Source organism: Polyodon spathula, chromosome 7, assembly GCF_017654505.1.
Source record: "Polyodon spathula isolate WHYD16114869_AA chromosome 7, ASM1765450v1, whole genome shotgun sequence".
Lineage (NCBI taxonomy): Eukaryota > Metazoa > Chordata > Actinopteri > Acipenseriformes > Polyodontidae > Polyodon > Polyodon spathula.
In genome coordinates, this window is record NC_054540.1 from 2,593,687 (window position 1) to 2,613,169 (window position 19,483).

General features: G+C 38.1%; 1 protein-coding gene across 14 annotated transcripts in view; it reads left to right on the forward strand.

The window, feature by feature from the left end:
* LOC121317994 (pleckstrin homology domain-containing family A member 5-like) overlaps nt 1–19,483 on the forward strand; it is a 96,016-nt gene that overhangs the window by 53,371 nt on the left and 23,162 nt on the right. For 11 of the 14 annotated variants that reach the window (XM_041254127.1, XM_041254130.1, XM_041254133.1 and 8 more), the window contains 9 exons: nt 4,886–5,006; nt 5,448–5,552; nt 8,354–8,426; nt 9,851–9,951; nt 11,600–11,715; nt 13,449–13,931; nt 15,730–16,198; nt 16,620–16,703; nt 18,524–18,643. In XM_041254127.1, coding sequence (XP_041110061.1) covers nt 4,886–5,006; nt 5,448–5,552; nt 8,354–8,426; nt 9,851–9,951; nt 11,600–11,715; nt 13,449–13,931; nt 15,730–16,198; nt 16,620–16,703; nt 18,524–18,643 — 1,672 coding nt within the window. Of the gene's footprint in view, nt 1–4,885; nt 5,007–5,447; nt 5,553–8,353; nt 8,427–9,850; nt 9,952–9,991; nt 10,403–11,553; nt 11,716–13,448; nt 13,932–15,729; nt 16,199–16,619; nt 16,704–18,523; nt 18,644–19,483 lie in introns of those variants that run through there. The other 3 variants (XM_041254135.1, XM_041254141.1, XM_041254142.1) reach the window with 2 other exon arrangements.

A 19,483-nucleotide genomic window follows, 5' to 3' on the forward strand; every position in this document is an offset into this window, starting at 1 on the left:
ATCCTTCTCAAAGAAAATAAACTCCATTGGTATCCTTCCCATTGACAGCATGTATCTGTTACTCATTCAGGCCGTTTGGTATGAAGAGGTCGGACACTGCTTGTAAGGCTACAGATTTTCCATTCTGGGGAATAAATAGCAAATTCAGTTTTTCAAAAATAAACAATTCCGTTTTTTCCCCACTTTTTATTAATAATTAAGCATGGTATTTCAACATAAATATATTGTTGCTAGTTAATTTCAATTGCTTGTTTACTACGGGAAAGCCCTGCCTTGAGCGCAGTACCTCAGGTCTGAGTTTTTCAGCATAGACTAAAGTGGTTTTTTGCATTTGTTGATGTCTTTTGTCTTTTTTTTTTTTTTTTTTTTTTTTTTTTTTTTTTACTTTATTTTGCTGACTGGCAATATGATTTTAATAGTACTGACTCCGTACATGATCAATCGAATGAAAGCAACATTTGCAGAATAGTATGCTATTGTCATCATATAGATTTATCAAAAATGTTTTAGCTCTCTTTTTTGCTGTAACATTCCATTCAACTTGACTGGATATAGTACAACACCCCCCTCCCCCCAGGAAAACTGGAGTTACGGATGAAAAAGACAACACTGCAAAATTCCATTCCCAAAATGCCTAATTCTGTTCCAATACCTGATTCTGCGATTCCATCCGCGATTGTGAAAAATCAGTAGCCCTACACTTGGTGTTTCATGAGCACATCACCTTGTATTGTACAGAGTTGCCAAATTATAATATATCAAAGCCTATGCAGAAAACTTTCTTGCCCTTGTCTTGATTTTGAGAAATTAAAACATTTATTATGCGTTATAACTTTTACCTTCCATCGCAGCAGCAGAATAAACTTTGATGTCATTTTTAATTTGCATGGTCAGTCCCCCCCCCCCCCACCAGAAATTTATGTTTTCAGTAATAACTCTGCATTTCTGGTTTCAGCTCACATTTCTTTTTTTTTTTTTTTTTTTTGGGTCTTCCATTTCCGGATAACATTGTCTCCAGTCCTGTGATATTAAAGATAATGGGATCTCTTATTGATGTATTTGTATTGTTACACATGCATGAATAATAATTATCAATAATTAAAATGACATTTTATGGTCAACATTGATTGTGCATACGTAAATGGAATACTTTATAGCGAAAAGCAGCACACCAGAGCTAGAATTAAACATATCGGGTATAATTAAACCCACACAGTTGAAAGCTACTGTAGAAAGGTTTTTATTCTATTGTTAAATGCTATGCTGTTGAAACTTCAAACTGTTTCACCTTATGATTTTTAGCGTTGGATAATTTATACCATCTGCAGCTTGCACAACATCCCACCTTGTCACCTTTGTTAGGATTAGACTGATGTTGGGCTTATTATCCCACGCTTTGAATGCATATCCTGTCAGAGGAAAAGGGGATCTGGAGTAATGGAGGCCTGTATATATGGAGGCCTGTATATATACCACACTTAGAGAGTACTGCATATGTCTGGAGAACCGCTTGTCCAGTTGTGACTGGGACCATCTTTAGCACAAGTTATTGAGTGCACCATAGTCTGGGGTGTATCTGGACTACGTGTCCTACCTGGCTGTGCTTTGTCTATATCCAGTCTGCACCATAGTCTGGGGTGTCCTACCTGGCTGTGCTTTGTCTATATCCAGTCTGCACCATAGTCTGGGGTGTATCTGGACTACGTGTCCTACCTGCCTGTGCTTTGTCTATATCCAGTCTGCACCATAGTCTGGGGTGTCCTACCTGGCTGTGCTTTGTCTATATCCAGTCTGCACAATAGTCTGGGGTGTATCTGGACTACGTGTCCTACCTGCCTGTGCTTTGTCTATATCCAGTCTGCACCGTAGTCTGGAGGTATGTCAAGACAAATTCCCTGTCTCCTTCAGTATGTCCACTAGGATTACCCGTATCTGGAGAACTGTTTTATCACTTGTGATCAAACTTGTTCTGGACATACTTTCTGCACAATATTTTGAGAGCTTGAAGGTACAGTGGATCATGGTCAACTTCTTTTATTTTATGTTACTAAAAGCTAAATTTACAGCTGTGGCTGGGGATGAATATTACTGACGTGCTTGTTTAACCCAGTGAAACTTGGAAGGGAAATCTTGCAGCTTCAGCCAGAATGTCAACATATAAAGTCAGAGAATTACAAAGGAAAGAGCGGCTGTTCTGTTTGGGGATGAGAAAGTACTAATGGTGATATAACACCCTCCATACCCTCTCATTGCAAATTATGATTCCATTTCATCTGCCCTTGAATTCTTATTACCAGGCTGCACACTTACAGAATTGCATGGTTTCTTACTCAGGCTTCTGACTACCGCATTGAAAATGAGGGAGCACAGTAATGTAAATTACACACCTGTAGAAGTTTTAGACTCATTTTTAGCTTTTAGTTTTTAAGTTTATCTTAAATTAGGGAAAACTCATACATCCTCTGTTAAATTGGTTATAGATAAATATAATAGGATGCTACTGTACAAAGAGATACACACGCACACATACAAGTAGTCTGTATTTGGAGCATTGGGACTGTGCCCTAGCTCTTGAAGCCATGTAGTTTTGAGTTGTGCGTTTTTAAAGTTCTCCTAATCTGCTGCTGTCTGACCCAGTTCCAGTACAGAACTGTGTAAATGCAAATTAAAATGCAGAAAATATGGGGGAAGGGACAAGACTGCAGACAAGCTTCGCTGCTTCTCATCCAGCTGATTAAAATCCCCAGACAGCGCCCACGAAATACAAGAGCTTCCATCCTTCAGATCCCTGGGATGCTGAACGAACAGCACAATCCCTATGCAGCACCCCTGAATTATGAGAGAGCTTCTATCCTTCGGTGCCCTGAGGTGCTGAAATAACAGCACAATCCCCATCAGCACCCCTGAAATATGAGAGAGGTTCCATCCTTCAGATCCCTGGAATGCTGAACGAACAGCACAATCCCCATCAGCACCCCTGAAATATGAGAGAGCTTCCATCCTTCAGATCCCTGGGATGCTGAAGGAACAGCACAATCCCTATGCAGCGCTCCTGAAATAGAGAGCTTCCATCCTGCAGATCCCTGAGGTGGTGAATGAGCAGCACAGGGAACTGCAATCTCCTTCAGCACAGGACATGTGTTAAAGCAAAACGGTGATGAGGAATGATGTTAATTAAACCACAGCAAACATTACTGCAAATACCTGGCGCGTGTGTCCAGAGCACCCTTTTAATAGATGAGCTGATCAGAACCTAGTGTCCATGTCAGTGTAATGATTAGATTGTTTACTGAAATATAACAGGCTTGAGGATTTCATCCATTAACAAGAGATTGTTTTGAAGCTCATCGTGGTAATTTCAAAGGTGAAAAATCTTAAATGTAATATTTTAGAGATTTACTCCTAATTTCTAACAAAAGACTGGTGCTCAAACACAAACATATGCCACTCGCAGATATTCGTTAAACCACATACGGTAGCCCCCTACTGGTCCATGTTTTTGCTTTTCTGTATACAGAAATATCTGTTCTGATACCATGCTGTTCCTTAAGATCCAGCGGCTGCTGTAGCACAGTTACTGTCCCCTACTGGTGTAGTGGAGGCGGGTTTACTTCAGTGTGTTGCACTTCAGAGTTCTATTGTACCTGCTTCTAGATAAACACTCATCCATTTGTCGTGAAACTTGCCAAGGACATTCTTTTACGATAATGTCTGATCAGAATCTGGAGATATATGGAGCATACAGCATCTTTCTGTCTGTCTCTTACACTTTCTTTAGCACAGGTTATTCAATGTGTATCAGAATATTCATATTCTGCTGCAAGAGTAGACATTTATAATATGTATGGCTAAATAAATAAACATCTCTGCTGCAAAGACAAGTTAAAAGGCTCCTGAAATGTCCTATATTGGTGATCAGTAGCAAATCAAATCTATAATGGAATGGCAAGACTTCAAATTGGGAATAATGACTGACCTTCCTACTCCCTTCTCTAGGCTGGTCATGGACAGATCCCATGGTCAGCATTTAAAATAAAAGCCTCTAGTGTTCTGCAGCTAAGGTATTGCTGTAGCAGCTTCAAAGATGTTAGCATCATGGGGCTTGAACGTCAGGCAGCACAATGAAGCAGAAGTACGGAGGACAAGCAGCTGCCACTTCGCACCAGGAGAAGTTGGAAGATTTTAAAAAATCAGTCTCGGACTTGAATGCAGAAACAAGAGGTTGCGGTAAATGTGCAACCCCACAAACTGTACAGTCATTGTCCTGGTTTTTAAACGTACTGTGGACTCCCATTTGTCTTGAATTCCTATACCCCAGCCTTGATGTAGAATAACTTGAGTGGTGAAGTTGTTTGTTATATTGAACAACCTTTGAGTGAGGAAACTGCCACCAGAAAGCTAATGCACGGGGTAAAATGAAGATTCCCTGATGCATGCAGAATTGGGTGAGGGTGAGGGGCTTATTTATAGTAATACCTGGTCGTCAATCAAGAGAGATGATACTGTTGGTGTTTATTGATTAGTAACTCGATCTGGGTTATTTTACAGCATGCATTTAGAATAGGTGTAGAATGGTTTCTTCGCTGAACGCTTGGCTGGCCATGCGCAACGGAATTGCATAAGAATTGACAGTCTGGAGTCATGAGTTTTACAAACTTTTGCTGATCTGCTCAATGACCCAACACCAATATATCTGTTAAATAGCAGGATGTTCTTGTTCCTGTCACATTTGTTCCAAATAAGGTGTTCCCGCAAGATCGGAGTTGAATTTATTAACTTTAGAAAATAGGACATGGCTAAGAAACTGAAGTTTTTTATTCATTATTTAGAGCAGCAGATAATGTGATGTTTTTGGTGTTTTTTTTTTTTTCTTTTTAAATTCCAGCCCTGCTTCAAAAATGCAGCCCCACGAAAAGAAAGACAGACCAGCGAGTTCGATAAGTGAAGCTTCAAACTACACCATGGCATCAGAGTACGGCACACATCCAGGCAGCCCTCTGGCCAGAGTAAGATTATTATTATTATTATTATTATTATTATTTATTATTATTATTATTATTATTATTATTTAATCCTTCTAAGAATGTTTAAACTGCAGTTAACCCTTTCATGGATGAAATATTGATGGTGCGGGCGCTGGGATGAAGGTAGTTTTGTACATGGAATATATTTTTCATTATCTGTTCCCATGAGAGACGGAGATTTATATTTTGAACAGTTTATATATAGTCTATGTATTCTCCTACATAATGAGATCAAATTAACCATATTAATAATTATGATATACTTCAGACATAGTACATTGCAATTCCAAAAATTTCATTTGGGATTTTTGTAAAAGAGCAATAGCAAACTGGAAGACTTGTGTTGTTTTCAATAAAGGATTTTCATTCTTTTTTTTTTTTTTTTTTGGTTTGTGTATTTACGCATTCTTTCCCAATTTTCAGGCCTCCAGATCTTTGAAGAAAATTCACAATTTTGGAAAGAGGTCAAATTCAATAAAGAGAAACCCAAATGCACCTGTGCTGAAGAGGAACTGGCTTTACAAACAGGTAAGATCATAGCTTATTTACCCACAGTAAAAAGTTTTGAAAAACATTTCCACAAACTCATCAAATAAGTTATTTGTCATTTATATTTATATAAACAGGTGAGTAAATGGCAGAGCTTGCAAAATGGCAATTAACAGAAATGTGCATCGTGTGTTAAGACTTAACTGCCTTTTGCACATTGTATCACTGTGGTTTTAATTGAATAAAAAGATTTTTAGTGGTACAGTGCAGTCTGCTTATAAGAATCACATTCGTCCCAGGTGTTTTGATTCTTATAAGCAGATGATTCTTAAAAGCAGACCGATATGATTACTGTGGTGCAGACTCAAACTTAGTATGAGAATGGTAAGAGCTAGTTCCCTGGCTGCAGTGTAATGGGTTGACCACTAGAAGTCACAAGTTCCCGCAAAATCCACAGCTGCTTTCCTTAACAAATTATGGATAATAGTCAATTTGTTAACTGCTTGTTAAAGTTAATGACACCTCGATTTAGAAATGGTTTAGCCAATAGCTTTGTGATTTGGTGTACAGAGGCGTAAGGAAGCAGAAGTAACAAAGAGAAACCAAAATTTGAGTAAGAGATCTAGTGTTTGTTCCACATGAAGTACTGTTAGTGCTTCAGCTAGGAGCTAGGTTTATTCTGTTTGTTTCATTAGCTGTTGTTTCGCCACCATAGTGTAAAAAATTAAAACCAACACTGGTTTAAAATGTAAATCAAGACCTCAGCCTGATAATTTGCACTGTCCTTGGCCACTCTGTCGCATTACGATTAGCAAAAGCGTGCCATCAGCAGTTTAAATACAGTATATAGATGTCAATGGTGCTCAATCATGGAGGACATTACAAACTAAGTCCTCGTGGGTAAGCAGCTTGTTATACGGTCATGGTTATGACTTCAGTTTACTCACGGCTGCAGAATCCTATTTTACGACAGTGTACTTGAGAAGCGATCGTCTTGTGCGGGTGCCTAGTTTAACTGCCGTTACAGTGTTGCGTGTAAAGGTCTTTGAATTAAAATGACATTACAGTACGTTATTTTACTGTCAGGTCTACCACTGCATCACATTTTCACAAATAGCGAACACAAAAAACATACCTCCACAATGCAGTGGCAGAGTCACTTTGATAACAAACAATGCATGCGAGATGTGATCAAATTCTAATTCAAAAGCAGCTGTACACGTCATTGCACTTGATCAAGTCAGTTTGCCCCGAAATTATTCTTATTATAAACAGGCTGCACTGTAACAGCATTCAGGTTTGACTAGGGTAAAAGAAGTCTGACCTTCCTTCAGATCTGGAAATGCAGTTTACAGAAGCTGCTGCTGCTGGTCCATCTTGAAGTGTTAGCAGGTTTTATAGGCATGGATGTCAAGTTCAAGGTTTACCCGTGAAACTCATGGTTTTTCACTATTTTGAGAGTCTCATGTTTGTGCATAAGTTATTTTCGCAAACTCCCCGCTTACTGCAAAGATAGAATTGCCTTGTTGTCTCAAACTGACGGCTTGTCTGCATGAAACAGCCTTCTATGTTTCTGTACACATCATTACTTGGGGAGGGTCGAAGGAAAGGCTGTCAGACTGTCACTGTCTCGTTCACGCACAAATTGCCACAGAAATAAGAGAAATGGACATTGATGACAGTTTAATTATTAGTCTAAAAACGTAATGTTCTTTATGATGCCAGTGACAGTGGTTATAAAGACAATGAAAAGAAAGACGCCATATGGTGAGAAATAACAGAACAGTTGGATATTGATGGTCTGTCTATCTCTCTTTTATTTCACCTTAATTGGCAGGAGTGGACACTGGTTTCGTATTTCTGTAAAATGATGCTTCTTTGTTTTAATAATGTTTGACCAACAATAATAATCACATTCACACACTAACTGAAGATTTTATTAAAACTGAAAATCAATAAAAAGTATATTAAACTATTAATATATAACCAATATTTATAAATAAATAAGTGTAGGTGTATTATTTTTGAATAATTGACATGTTAATCCAGATCACTTATAAACATTCACTGTTAAATGTCTTTTTTTTTTTTTTTTTACTATGTGGTGTGCCCAGACTATATTCTTTGTTTTATTTCATTTCCATAAAAGTGCAAAACCAGACAGTATTTTCTTTTCATGACTAGCTTCAGTTTTTTTTTTTAAATAAATGTGCTCGTGCTGTATACGTGTCATTTGCTTGGCTCCCGGTGTGCTCCCCTTAAGTCTAGGTCAGTGGTGTAGCTGTCAGCCATTTTCAGAAATCTTGATCTGTCACCAGTCCAACCCCCCAGCCAGCAGGGGTCTCACTGGTTAACATGTAGGTATATGTGTCCATTTCTTTATGGCTGTGAAAACACAGAACGATTCGAGATGAGGTATATGGCTAGTCGAAGGTCAAAAAGGTTGGTGATTTTGAATCTCTGAAAGCTCATGTTGCTACTAACATCCCTTTGGATTTGACTGCAGATCGTTTTCTTAGCTTGGATAACTAGGACATGCCAGATGTCGCCTTACTTTTTATTATGCCGTTTCTTTTACCAGCATATCGCCATACCATATCTGCTTTTTCGTGGTGTTAGTAAAGAATAAAACAAAAAATCATACAAATAGTACAGTACAAACTTAAAGGGACATTCTCATACAGGCCGTATAAGATTGATAAGTGTAGAAATCTGAAGAACTGCTTCCGTTGAGGTGCATTCATTATTTATTTTTGTATGTCTTTCTTTTTGAGCCCGATATCAAGATGCTCAAGTTGCGCTGACACCTCTCTCTCTCGCTCTTTCCCGTTTTCATTTAGGACAGCACCGGTATGAAGCTCTGGAAGAAGCGATGGTTTGTGCTATCTGATATGTGCCTATTCTATTACAGAGGTAAGATAAATGACTCTGCCAATGTTAAATTAACACAACACAAGGATTTGTTGATGTTGTAGTCTTTGCCTACCGTTTTATCACAGGTCAGCTGGAATGATGTATGGCTGACATTTATCGAGCGGAAACAAAAAATGATCTTGATTTTAACATTAATCGGGTGAGGGGAGAAACCAAGCGTTACTATAGATAAGAACTTAAACATCACTGTAGGAGTTAGATAGTTCAAAACTAATTTGTCAAGGTATGGCATTGGAAAGATTAGAAATCACATTGAAATTGTGCTAAAATAAAATGAGAAATGTTCCGTTTTAAGAAGAGAAATCCAATATGATCACCTGATTAGCTTTTTAATAAAAGTTGATATCTTTATTGAAATTGGCAGTACTGATGAGTCTGGGAGCTTTATATCTGTTTTAGGCGTACAAGGCTCATGCTGTTATGGAGTTTAGTATATGCTCAAGGGCTGTAGAAACCAGACGACCAGTGTTTGTACATTATGAAAAGCATCTATGCACAGAGTGGCCAGCGATGTTAATTTAAGTTTTTTATAATCTTGAAAAAGCAAGCAGATACAGTACAGTGAAACATGCAGGGCTTGCATTACTGTGGAGCGTCACCAAGACAGCATGGAAACAAGTCTACAGAAATGTAGGAAAATAATTTAAACCCTCCAACAAGGGGCTCTGAAATGTATGGAGTGCTTGTTGTGAACCATCATGCAATGTTGGATTGGCAGGGCAGTCCCGTCATGCAGCGCTTTCGTGCAAATGTGCTGTTGCCTTGCCAGATGATGTAATAAGTGACTTTTTGGGTTAATGTTGTTCATGTATGATATTCTCGTGCGTGTGGTGTGTTCTTTCATTTTAAGCCTTTTTGAAGAATGTTATAAATCTGTCACTGTTTAGTGTAAGTAAAAAGGAACAGTTCTTGACTGTTACTATGGATGCTCAAGGAAACTCACTCAGATACTGTACATCAGGCAGGGTCAACTGTACTAATTAACTTATAACACAAGATGGTGTTTACGTGGCAATTATGCCATGCGTACTTATGCCAACAACACATTATACATATAAAGAGATGCAATAGTTTTGTTTTTTAGAATGTTTTATATGAGGTCTTTGATTTTTATTAACTTTGGAACAGGGTAATTGGATTCAGAGACAAGTGGAGTATTTATCTATGTTACCTGCTTTAACCTGTTTGTGTTAATGTGCTTTCACATCTCTCTCAAATTCTTTTTTTTGTTGGTGTTTTATGGGATGCATTCAAGAAGAGGTTTTCATATGAGTGAGAGAGAATAATTCTACAGTCAGACTTGCTCTTGTCTGTTTATATGTGTGTATAGATGAGAATTTGAGGACACTGAAACCCTAATTTTGAAGAAAATGATTACAATTGGGGTCAATTCTTTTCTCTAGATGAAAAGGAAGAAGGGATCCTGGGAAGCATTCTTCTGCCTAGTTTTCATATATCAATGCTTTCTGTGGATGACCATATCAACAGGAAATACGCATTTAAGGTTGGTACATTGTGGTCATGTCCGAGAAATGTATTTTGTTACTGTTACATATCTTTTAATTTATTCTTTCAAACAAACTATCTGTAATGTCATCCTTTTTAATTTTTTTAAATAACTACACTTTACAAATGTTGACAGTGTTGTACATTCACTGTCAGTCTATGAGTAAGCAGCCAGTCTGTGTGGTGGTTGTGAGAAAACAACAGCCTGTTTTCCCTTGCTGTATTAAACAGCGTCTATTTTTATAAATACTTGGCAATACATGTAAAGTGCTTTTATTGTGGTTTTGAAGAACCTGGTTTGAACACGATTTTGTTTGTCCCATACTATAATTGGAATATGACACAAAATACAAGGTGTCTATTTGTAATCCTTACAATCTCTTATTTTGTGCATCTGAGGAATTGTAAGCGTGTTTGCTGGGCAGAAAGAAAAAAGAAAGTAATAAGTGGTGAGTACAAACATTACGCATCTTGTAGAAGAACTGTTTTCTATTTTCATGGCATTCTATTTTCATGGAGTGGTGGAAGCCTTTTTTTAATAATAATGAAAATAGTGATGTTTATTTCCATTGTAACCTGTTTGATCAGATATAGAAATGTTGCATTCTTTCTGGGAGAATAAGCTCGAAATGCAGGTGCTTTGCATTCTCTCTTGGTACATGTGACCATGCAATGGCATATTCTTTTTTTGAAGAATTATGTTTTACCGCAATGAATATTGAATAAAAGTCTTTTGCATAAAATAGTTCTTGCTGAAAAAGGTGTGATTTGAATGAGCAAAACTGTTAAATGGATGAAATGTACCAATAGGAATACTAATAGAAACTAAAATACAATGGCAAACGTTTCGCCTAGAAGACTATTGAATGCATTGCACAACAGAATTAAAGAGAATCGAATGATCTGCAGGCCAGCTGTACTACGGTAGGTGTTACTTGGGCTGCTCAGTCTGCTGTATAGTCCAATGCAGTTCTCCGCTTTTGAAATGTGGAATTATGTTGAGGGTCTTGTACAGCCCAATGTGAATAATGCTTGTCATGTTTTCAGTGTATAATTGAGAAGAAATGACCTCCACTCTCATGGAGCCCTACAGACACTGACGAGGAATTACAATAGCATTGCCCAACCTCTCTGCTCTGAAGTCTAAATAGTCTCTAATTGCAGTAAAGCATCTGGTCAAAGCAATTAAGCCTTTATTATAAAGCATCATTTATAGTTTAAATCAATTTATAACTTTTTTTTCTTATTTCTTTTTGTTGCAGTAGCTTTTTAATTGTTTTAAAGATAAATCCCCATTTTTATGAATGCAGAGCTTCTGTGCAGTAGCAACCTCTAACAAATTAGTTGTCTGGGTATTATGACTGTGTACATTTTCTGTACAAAAGTGTGTATGTGAGATTTCTTTTTTAAAGTAGATAGCACTCCATTTTTTATATATATATATATATATATATATATATATATATATATATATATATATATATATATATATATATATATAGCATTTCTGTAATATTGCACATTTCCAGTTGTTGTAATCCAGATATTTTAATCATTTTCTTATCTCTCGTTTTTTTTTTTTTTTTTTTTTTTTTTTTAGAAACCTGCAGTATTTCCATTGTGTTGATCCAATGATTTTCAACAAGGCAACTCATCCGAATATGCGAACCTACTACTTCTGCACGGACACGGCCAAAGAAATGGAGTCATGGATGAAAGTCATGACAGATGCTGCCCTGGTTCACTCTGAACCTGTTAAGAGGTACATCTGCTTACTGCTTTTGCAGTTCTAATAGTTTATTATTGCATTTGTTGTGTCGTATTGCAACTACTGTATAAGACAGATACAGTAAATCGCAATGATGCAGAAAGAAGGGTTTACAGCACTAGAACCAGTGAAGGAAACTTATTCTTACCTGGGTCAAGATGAAAATCAACACTTGGATTATGTATTTGGAGTTCAGGCTACCCTGTAAAAAAAGCACATCAATTACTGTTTGTTTTAAATAAATATTACAAGAGGTCCCTTACTGGCAATACTGGGATGTGTTATTTGTATTGTGCATTTTGTGTTTGTGCATTGTGGTATCTGTATCGCCTTGTTATAATTGTGTGAGTTTTGTTTTGCATTTTGCTTTTTGTTTAAAGGTTAGGCAATTTACTAGGGCTGTGCTGAGTAACAAGTAAAACTGATTTTGACTATGAATTTAACACACAAGTACAAAGCTTGTAAATTCATTTAAGGCACTTGTGGGTTTTTTTTTTGTTTGTTGTTTTCCAATCCACCTATAAATACTAGTGTGAGTGACATTTTGCTGTAAGTGTAATGGCACCTCTGCAGTGCGCACTCCTATTTACAGTATCCTCTGTAAACTTCAGCTTGGCTCATTTCCAATGGTCAGTGTTGGTGCATTTTAAATTGCTACAGATTTATTACTATATTACTTTTATCTTGTATTGGTTTGCATTCTACAACGGAAATAGTCTATCATGCACTTTTTGAAATTAGCAATTATATTGGTGGAAAGAACAGAGTCTGTAATTTTCTTCGGCCACAGTCCTAAATTCAGTGGATGTTTATGTTCTGAAGTCTTCACATAAACAGAGTTGAGTTGGCAACCAGCAAGTAGTGAGTCCTTTGCATGCCAAGCAAGATCGGAGTAGAGACACAGAGCAATAAAATCGTATTAGCTGCTGTTCTCCGTAGATTTGAAACATATAATTGACTTTTGTTTTAAATGTATTTGGTTATTTTTACTGGGATGGTTGCACTACAGTAAATCGTGTATGCAGAAATCCTAGTCTGCCCATAACCTCATTGCTGTCATCTTTGGATCTCAGCTCCACTGATTGTATGTCAGTTTTGGGATTGGAGTCCTGCTGAGCTTGTGATGGGAAAGGGCTACTGTAATTAGAGCTGTAGTAGGCATATTAAATACTCTGTTAACTGTTTAGTGTTCGATTCTGTTCTTTTGGTTACTTATCCGTGACACACCCAGTAGTTAAGTTTTTTTTCAAAAGTATAGGATTGTTTCTTGTGTGTCTCGATCTACATTTAAAAACTTAAGAAGGTCATTCAAGTGCACCAGTAGCAATTAGCTTAAAAAAAATACTGCTGCAATATATCTGATAGAATTTTAGCCCTATTGCAAGCGTGCCTGTAGCTCTTCAATGCTGAAGAACTAATTCTGGCATTGGTGGCTGTAGTTTTTTGTTTGGATTTTATATGTCCATCTTAAGTTGTAATAATTGTAGTGGAGGCGCCTGTGAGGAAGTCACACTTTTTAGTTTTACATATGTTGATCCTAATGCTGATGACTTTATTGCAATATTTTTTACCGCAAGTTACTGTGAGCGTCATAATCTGAGGCATATATGGAGGTTCATGTATTGCTGATGTACAGTACTGTAGGTCTTGGTTCTAATTTTGTATTTACAGCATGGTGGAAAGTGTACAGTGTGTTTCTAAGATAACACTTAGCTCGTACCTTGCAGGATTGAAAAACTGAAGCCTGAACACTCGGCTCCTCAGGAGGTCAACAACATTGTGAACCACAGAGTGCTGACCAGGCCGGAGGCACTAAACAACGAAAGGAACAGAGAAGTGGGCAGGCTTGAGGAAACGACAAAACTCAAAGATGCCGAGAAGTATGGCTTTCAGAAGGAAGGGCTAGAGACCCCCTTGACCAAAATAAACAGTGTAAAAGTGCACCCCGCATCCCACGAGAATGAGACCTCGACGGCAGCGAGCTCGGTACAGGGAGGGCAGTACATACCTGCGCAGGTGAACGGGGCTGGGGAGAGGGCAGGGAACGTCAGTTCTGCAGACATGGGAATTACACCGGGACAGAGGCAGCAGCAGCAGCAGCCACAATACCATGAGCAAGAGCGGGCCCTCCAGAGAACCAGCTCCATGATGCAGCTAGAGCAGTGGGTGAGAACGCACAGAGTACGGGGACAAGAGGAGGAGACCAGAAGGTGAGGAGGAGACCGGCTACTTAAGCTTTTGCTACAACTTAACCATTCCAGACAGGCCTACCGCCAGGTGTATGGAAGCACACAACCACGTACCCTCTAAAGCATTGCTAAAAAAAATAAAATAAAAAAAATTGAATAAAAAATTTAAATTAAACACAAATGTATTGCTCGAGTGTATTGTAGCTGGAAGTTGTTGCGTCTGTAGCACCTTTTAGTTACTGTGTGTAAGTGTGATCTGTATTTGCAGATGAAACGGACAAATGCAAAAGTTGAAAAGAAAATGAGTGTTAGTTGAGGAACAAGAGTAAATCTGGAATAAGCAGTGAACTGAGCAAAGCTGCAAACCAAGTGAAAGGGGTGCAACGGACATGGGCCCTGTCATCCTAAATGTGATAGTAATGAGGAAGACAGTGCTAACTACCCATTTCCAAAATGAATACAGTAAGCACCTGGATTCAAAGGTCGTAGCTTATGTCTGGAGCCTTAGTGCCAATTTGTGGAAGCTGCTTTAAATTGGATGCTTCTTTGAGCAGGTCATTTTATTTGAATTTACAAGGTAGTTTAATTTACTGTGCATGTATTGAAATGAAATTAGTTTTGTTTGCCTGATTAATTTGTTGCTGCTTTTTTTTTGCCTCCAGTTATTTAATTAAATTGTGAGGGATTTGTTCATGGTCATATGTAGAATATAGTAACCAGGTAATAAACCAGCATACTAAATGAGAATGCGTGTGTGTTTGAGGTTTGGCCATGGGACTGACATCATGTGAAGGTGATTATCTTATTGTTTAATTGTCTGTTTGAACAGTATGATTCCTGGAAGACCCCACCCCCCCCCCCCTGTAAATATGCCTTAAGTGCTGTACTAATTTATTAAAAACTGCAAAGTTTATGAAGGTAGTTTGTCTTGTATGGAAATAAATACATATGTTAATTACACTAAAAATATAGAGAGTTTAAGTTATTAATCTAAGCTGTGTTCTTGAAGTTGAAGACTTATTGAAATGTGAGTTTATTTTTTGAGTATGCTGCCTGAGAAGATTAATTCATCCTCTTCTCACAGGGTTATTGCACAGTACCTTTGGAAGGAATGCAAACAGCAATGTGATAATGATGGCAGCCACAGCACTGAAGGACAGCAGGGACAGGACCCTCGCTTTATGCAATGGTTCTCCAGGCTACAGAATTGCAGAAGCATCTATTGTGCTTTGGATAATTAGTTTGAATCTAAAAACCAAACAAAGACAGTTCGTGTTACACGCGTTAGCGTTGTGATTTATTCTGTGTCACACTGTGTTGTGAAGTACTTTTTATCAGCCATTGAAAACAGCAGAGAAATCATTGTTGTCACTGATGTGGGAGTGAAATAAAAGCAGATCTTTTTAGGGTAGACTGGAGAGTAGTGAATACAGATGTCATGTCACGTCTCGTTGAGCAAACTAAATGTTATTACAGATTGCTGCTTGGAACAAAAGGCTAATTTAGTCCAGTTAGAGCTGCTTTTATTTATGTGAATAAACATCTATCTAGATGCTTTTCTAAAGCGATTGCCTGCGGTAGCCATTTTGCAGCACAGATTTTATATAACTGCAAATTAGAAGTCAAAAAAAATTACATTTCCTTCACTCTATAAGGAAGCTCAGCAATTTGTACTGTCATCAGTCAAACATTAAGTTTAATAACAAAAAAAAAAGTTCTCCAGTTACAAGAAAGTAATTATCATGATACATTTGCCAATAGCATGAATGTGACGGTTAAACTTGCTTCTCTAGCTAAAGGGCTCTTGTGTTCTTTTCAGCATCACGTCTTACCAGACGCTTCCAAGAAACATGCCAAGTTACAGGGCGCAGATTGTCCCGCATTACCCCGAAGCCTACAGAACTTTGCCTCGAAACAGCGTTGCCAGACCTGACAGCATCTGCAGCATTTCAGCGTCTGTGTACGACAGGGCTCTGGGACCTGTGTCCACGGAAGACAAGCGCAGGTCAATGCGGGATGACACCATGTGGCAGCTTTACGAATGGCAGCAAAGGCAAGCTTACACCAAGCAAGGGCCCATCGGTAGCTACGGGACCCTGAGCAGCCCCAAGACGATGATTAATATTTCAGACCACGTAACGCACTCTATTCCTCCTTCCCCTTCCCATGGCTCCTTGGCCCTGTACCAGGGCTACTCTCCTCTGGGGTCTTACAGCATAGGATCCAGATCGGAAGTGTCGTCGCCTGTGTTTCGAGGAGACCGGCGCCATAGGACACAACATGCCAAGGTAAATCGGCTGCAGAGCCAGTGCTGTGTTCTGCTGCTCAGCAAATGTCTGCAGGAACAGGGTCAGTATGGAATAGGTTAATGCAACTTATAATAGCCTTTCTGTGCGTGCGAACTGGCAGGTAACAGAAAGCCATTGCAATGGGGGATTTAGGAACTGCAAGAAAGAGGCTTTTGCTATGATCCTTATCAAGGTAAATGCATCATATCTTGCACATAGTTTTGATGTGGATTGCAAATTGACTGTAAAGCTGTTCAATAAAGATATATAAATGGTTCCTTATCGTAGATGAGGTTTCGGGTGGAAAGACGACTGTGATTTATCCCCGTCGTGTAATGGAATAAAAAGGACCAGTACATTGGTTTAGTACAAAGTGAATAGAGTTAGCCTTGTGTGCATTGACAGCCTTGTTTTCTTTCAGTATGCCTACCCACCTGACAGGAGGTCAATGCCAGCAGGGCCACCTTTGCAGCCCATTAGTCCCCAGGTACTGCAGGACAAAACGGTATGTGGCAGCTGCTGTTTATTTGAGTACTTTGTCCTTTTAATAGAAACACAGTTGCATAGGCGTTTTATGGAGGAAAAAAGTGGCATATTTAATAATATGTTTTGGTTCTGCAGTGTCTGTTTTGTATTGGCAGAGTACTGAGTTTTTATTTGTACTGTATGCAATCTTGGAAGGGATTCTTTCCAAGGATACTTGTACTATTTTGCAATTGGCTGTCTGTTTTAACATGGACTGGTGGTTGTCTGCAGTGAGATGCAGGCTTGAGAGACTACGACAGATAGAATACTACTTGGTATGTAGTAGTAGTAGTAGTAGTAGTCCTATTTAAAAGCCCACGTTGGGACTGTCCAACATCAAATGATGGCTGGAGAGTAGTAGTAGTCGTAGTAGTAGAACTATATTTTTGTATTTATTCTACACGGAGTGTAATGGGTATAATATACTAGGGCCAGGGTGGCAGACTAATTGTTTTGACACAGTTAAGAGCATGGTTGGTACAGAGATCTACTGTAGAGTAGTTTAGTTATTAGTATTGATTGATTTAATTCATTCATTTATTTGTTTATTTAAAAAAAAACAAAAAAAAACATAAAATTTGCATACCATTCCTTGGCAATAAATGAAAGCACTGAAGGAATATTTTAAAAATATTTGTATTGGCCCTTGTTTCTTTGTAGAGAAGCTGTACTGTAGCATGTAATGTCAGGGTTTCAGTAGTTATTTGGGACCACTGCAGTCTCTATGAGCACTTGCAATCAATGTCCTGTTCAGCATACCTAACCTTCTCTTTTGTGACACACATGTTTTCACTGGCACCCTCTAGTGGCATGTGACATGCATTGCGACTGCTCTGCATCACTTCAAAAGAATGATTTTTTTTCTCTTTTTAAATTCATTATTTTGGATGGGTGTTAGATTACATTTTGTGGTTTCATTTACTCCACGAAATACTAACCAGCTTCCAGAAATGTTTGAATCCTGTCCTTTTTTTTTTTTGTACTTACAATTTAATGAACGAATTGCAAATACTGTCAACTTGCTGCGTTAATGCAGAAATATGGTAATATAACTTAAAATTGATATGCTTTAAAATAAAACGTTTGGCTGTTCCAATGTTCACTGTGCAGTCAGTGGGTGTGAAAGCATTGGGCTGCGCATGTGCGTTGACTGGAATTCCCTGCCTAAGGACATTTTGCGAGTCTGTTTGCCAGGGTATATGATTTGATTATATCTTAACTGGCTCATTTAAGAAGCGCTTTGGGATGCTGGCTCAGAAATGCATATTGATTTCATGACTTGAATTGAGTGTCAGTACATTAAACTGAAGTATTTCAATTACTGTTCAACTTCACTGCTCTTGCACTGCAAATTCAACATAAATAGGTAATTATAACTAATGAGTGTTTCGTAGTGTCCGTGTATCTCCTAGTATTCCCTCAAATCTATTGGCACTTTTTAAAATTTCAGTGCTGGGATGAGCGAGAGATGAACGAGAGGTTTTCATGCTTTAATATTCTGAGAGAGAGAGAGATCTGGTGAGGGTCATTGGTGTCGATTTTGGGCTAATTGACCATTCAAGCATAAAACTGAAAAAAACAGCTCTTTGGATTTGTGTTTAATTGCTGCTTTTCTTAGACTTCTTAGTGGACTAGTAGACCTCTCTTCCACACCCATCCAAGCATCTGTTTGTTTTTCACTTGTTCTTGCACTCGGAATGATAAATTAGCACAGTCAACACCTTGCAACTCCAGCAGCATGCGTGCAGGGCCAGCCTAACATGTTGTCCCTTCTTTGGCTCCCACTCTGTGCGGCCGCAGCCCGAGGAGCTGACGCTGCTGCTGATCAAGCTGAGACGGCAGCAGGCGGAGCTGAGTAACATCCGGGAGCGCACTTTAGCACAGCTTGTGAAACTAAATCTTGATGCCACCAACCCAAAGGTCAGCCAATAGTTGGTGTGTGTGTGTCATGTGGTCCATCGCTGTTATCTTTCAGGCAGTCATTCATTAATGGGATCTGTGCAAAGCCACACAGGAGATGAGTCACGATATTGGATTTGTCACTGCATTTCCTGTATAGGTTGATTTGTCACTTGATTCTATTAACCCATTGGAACCAGTATGTAGTGTGCATTCATGTTAACCTTAATCTAATGAAAGTATAACCGTTCTCCCCTGTTTCTTTTTTTTATATACAAACCCTTCTGCAAATATAAGTTATCATTGTTTTGTTGAATGTATTAAAACATTAGCCTGCTTTTCAGTATTGTTTTTATTCAGAGATATTAGCAGCCATGAATATAACCTGGTTTACCTCCAAAATGCATGTATTTTTAAAGGGTTAATGGTAATAAAGCATGTAGACTAATGGATATTTAGATTTGCACGATGCATGACTTCTACATTAGGGTGTTTTATTTTACAGTTATTGTGGTATGCTTTTATTTCATGTGCTTTAAGTTTGGGATAATGGGTCTGGTGATTTTTATTATTTTTTTATACCTTTTGATTTATTTTAAGCTTGAAGTATTTAAGTACATTAATCTTTCTTTATTAGTAGGGAAACTGTTTATTTGTATCATTTTTTGTCTAAAGTAAATAGTCTATGTATTTAATACATGAGAGATGTGAAAGTGTTTTATAAGAAAGTTTGCACAGCTTTGTATTAATATTGGATTTGAAGATAATTTGTTGTATTTAATACATTCTTTATGGTTGTCCATCTTAAGTAATTAATATAATTTGGGTGATTTTACTCAAAGCATTAGAAATATGTAGTTT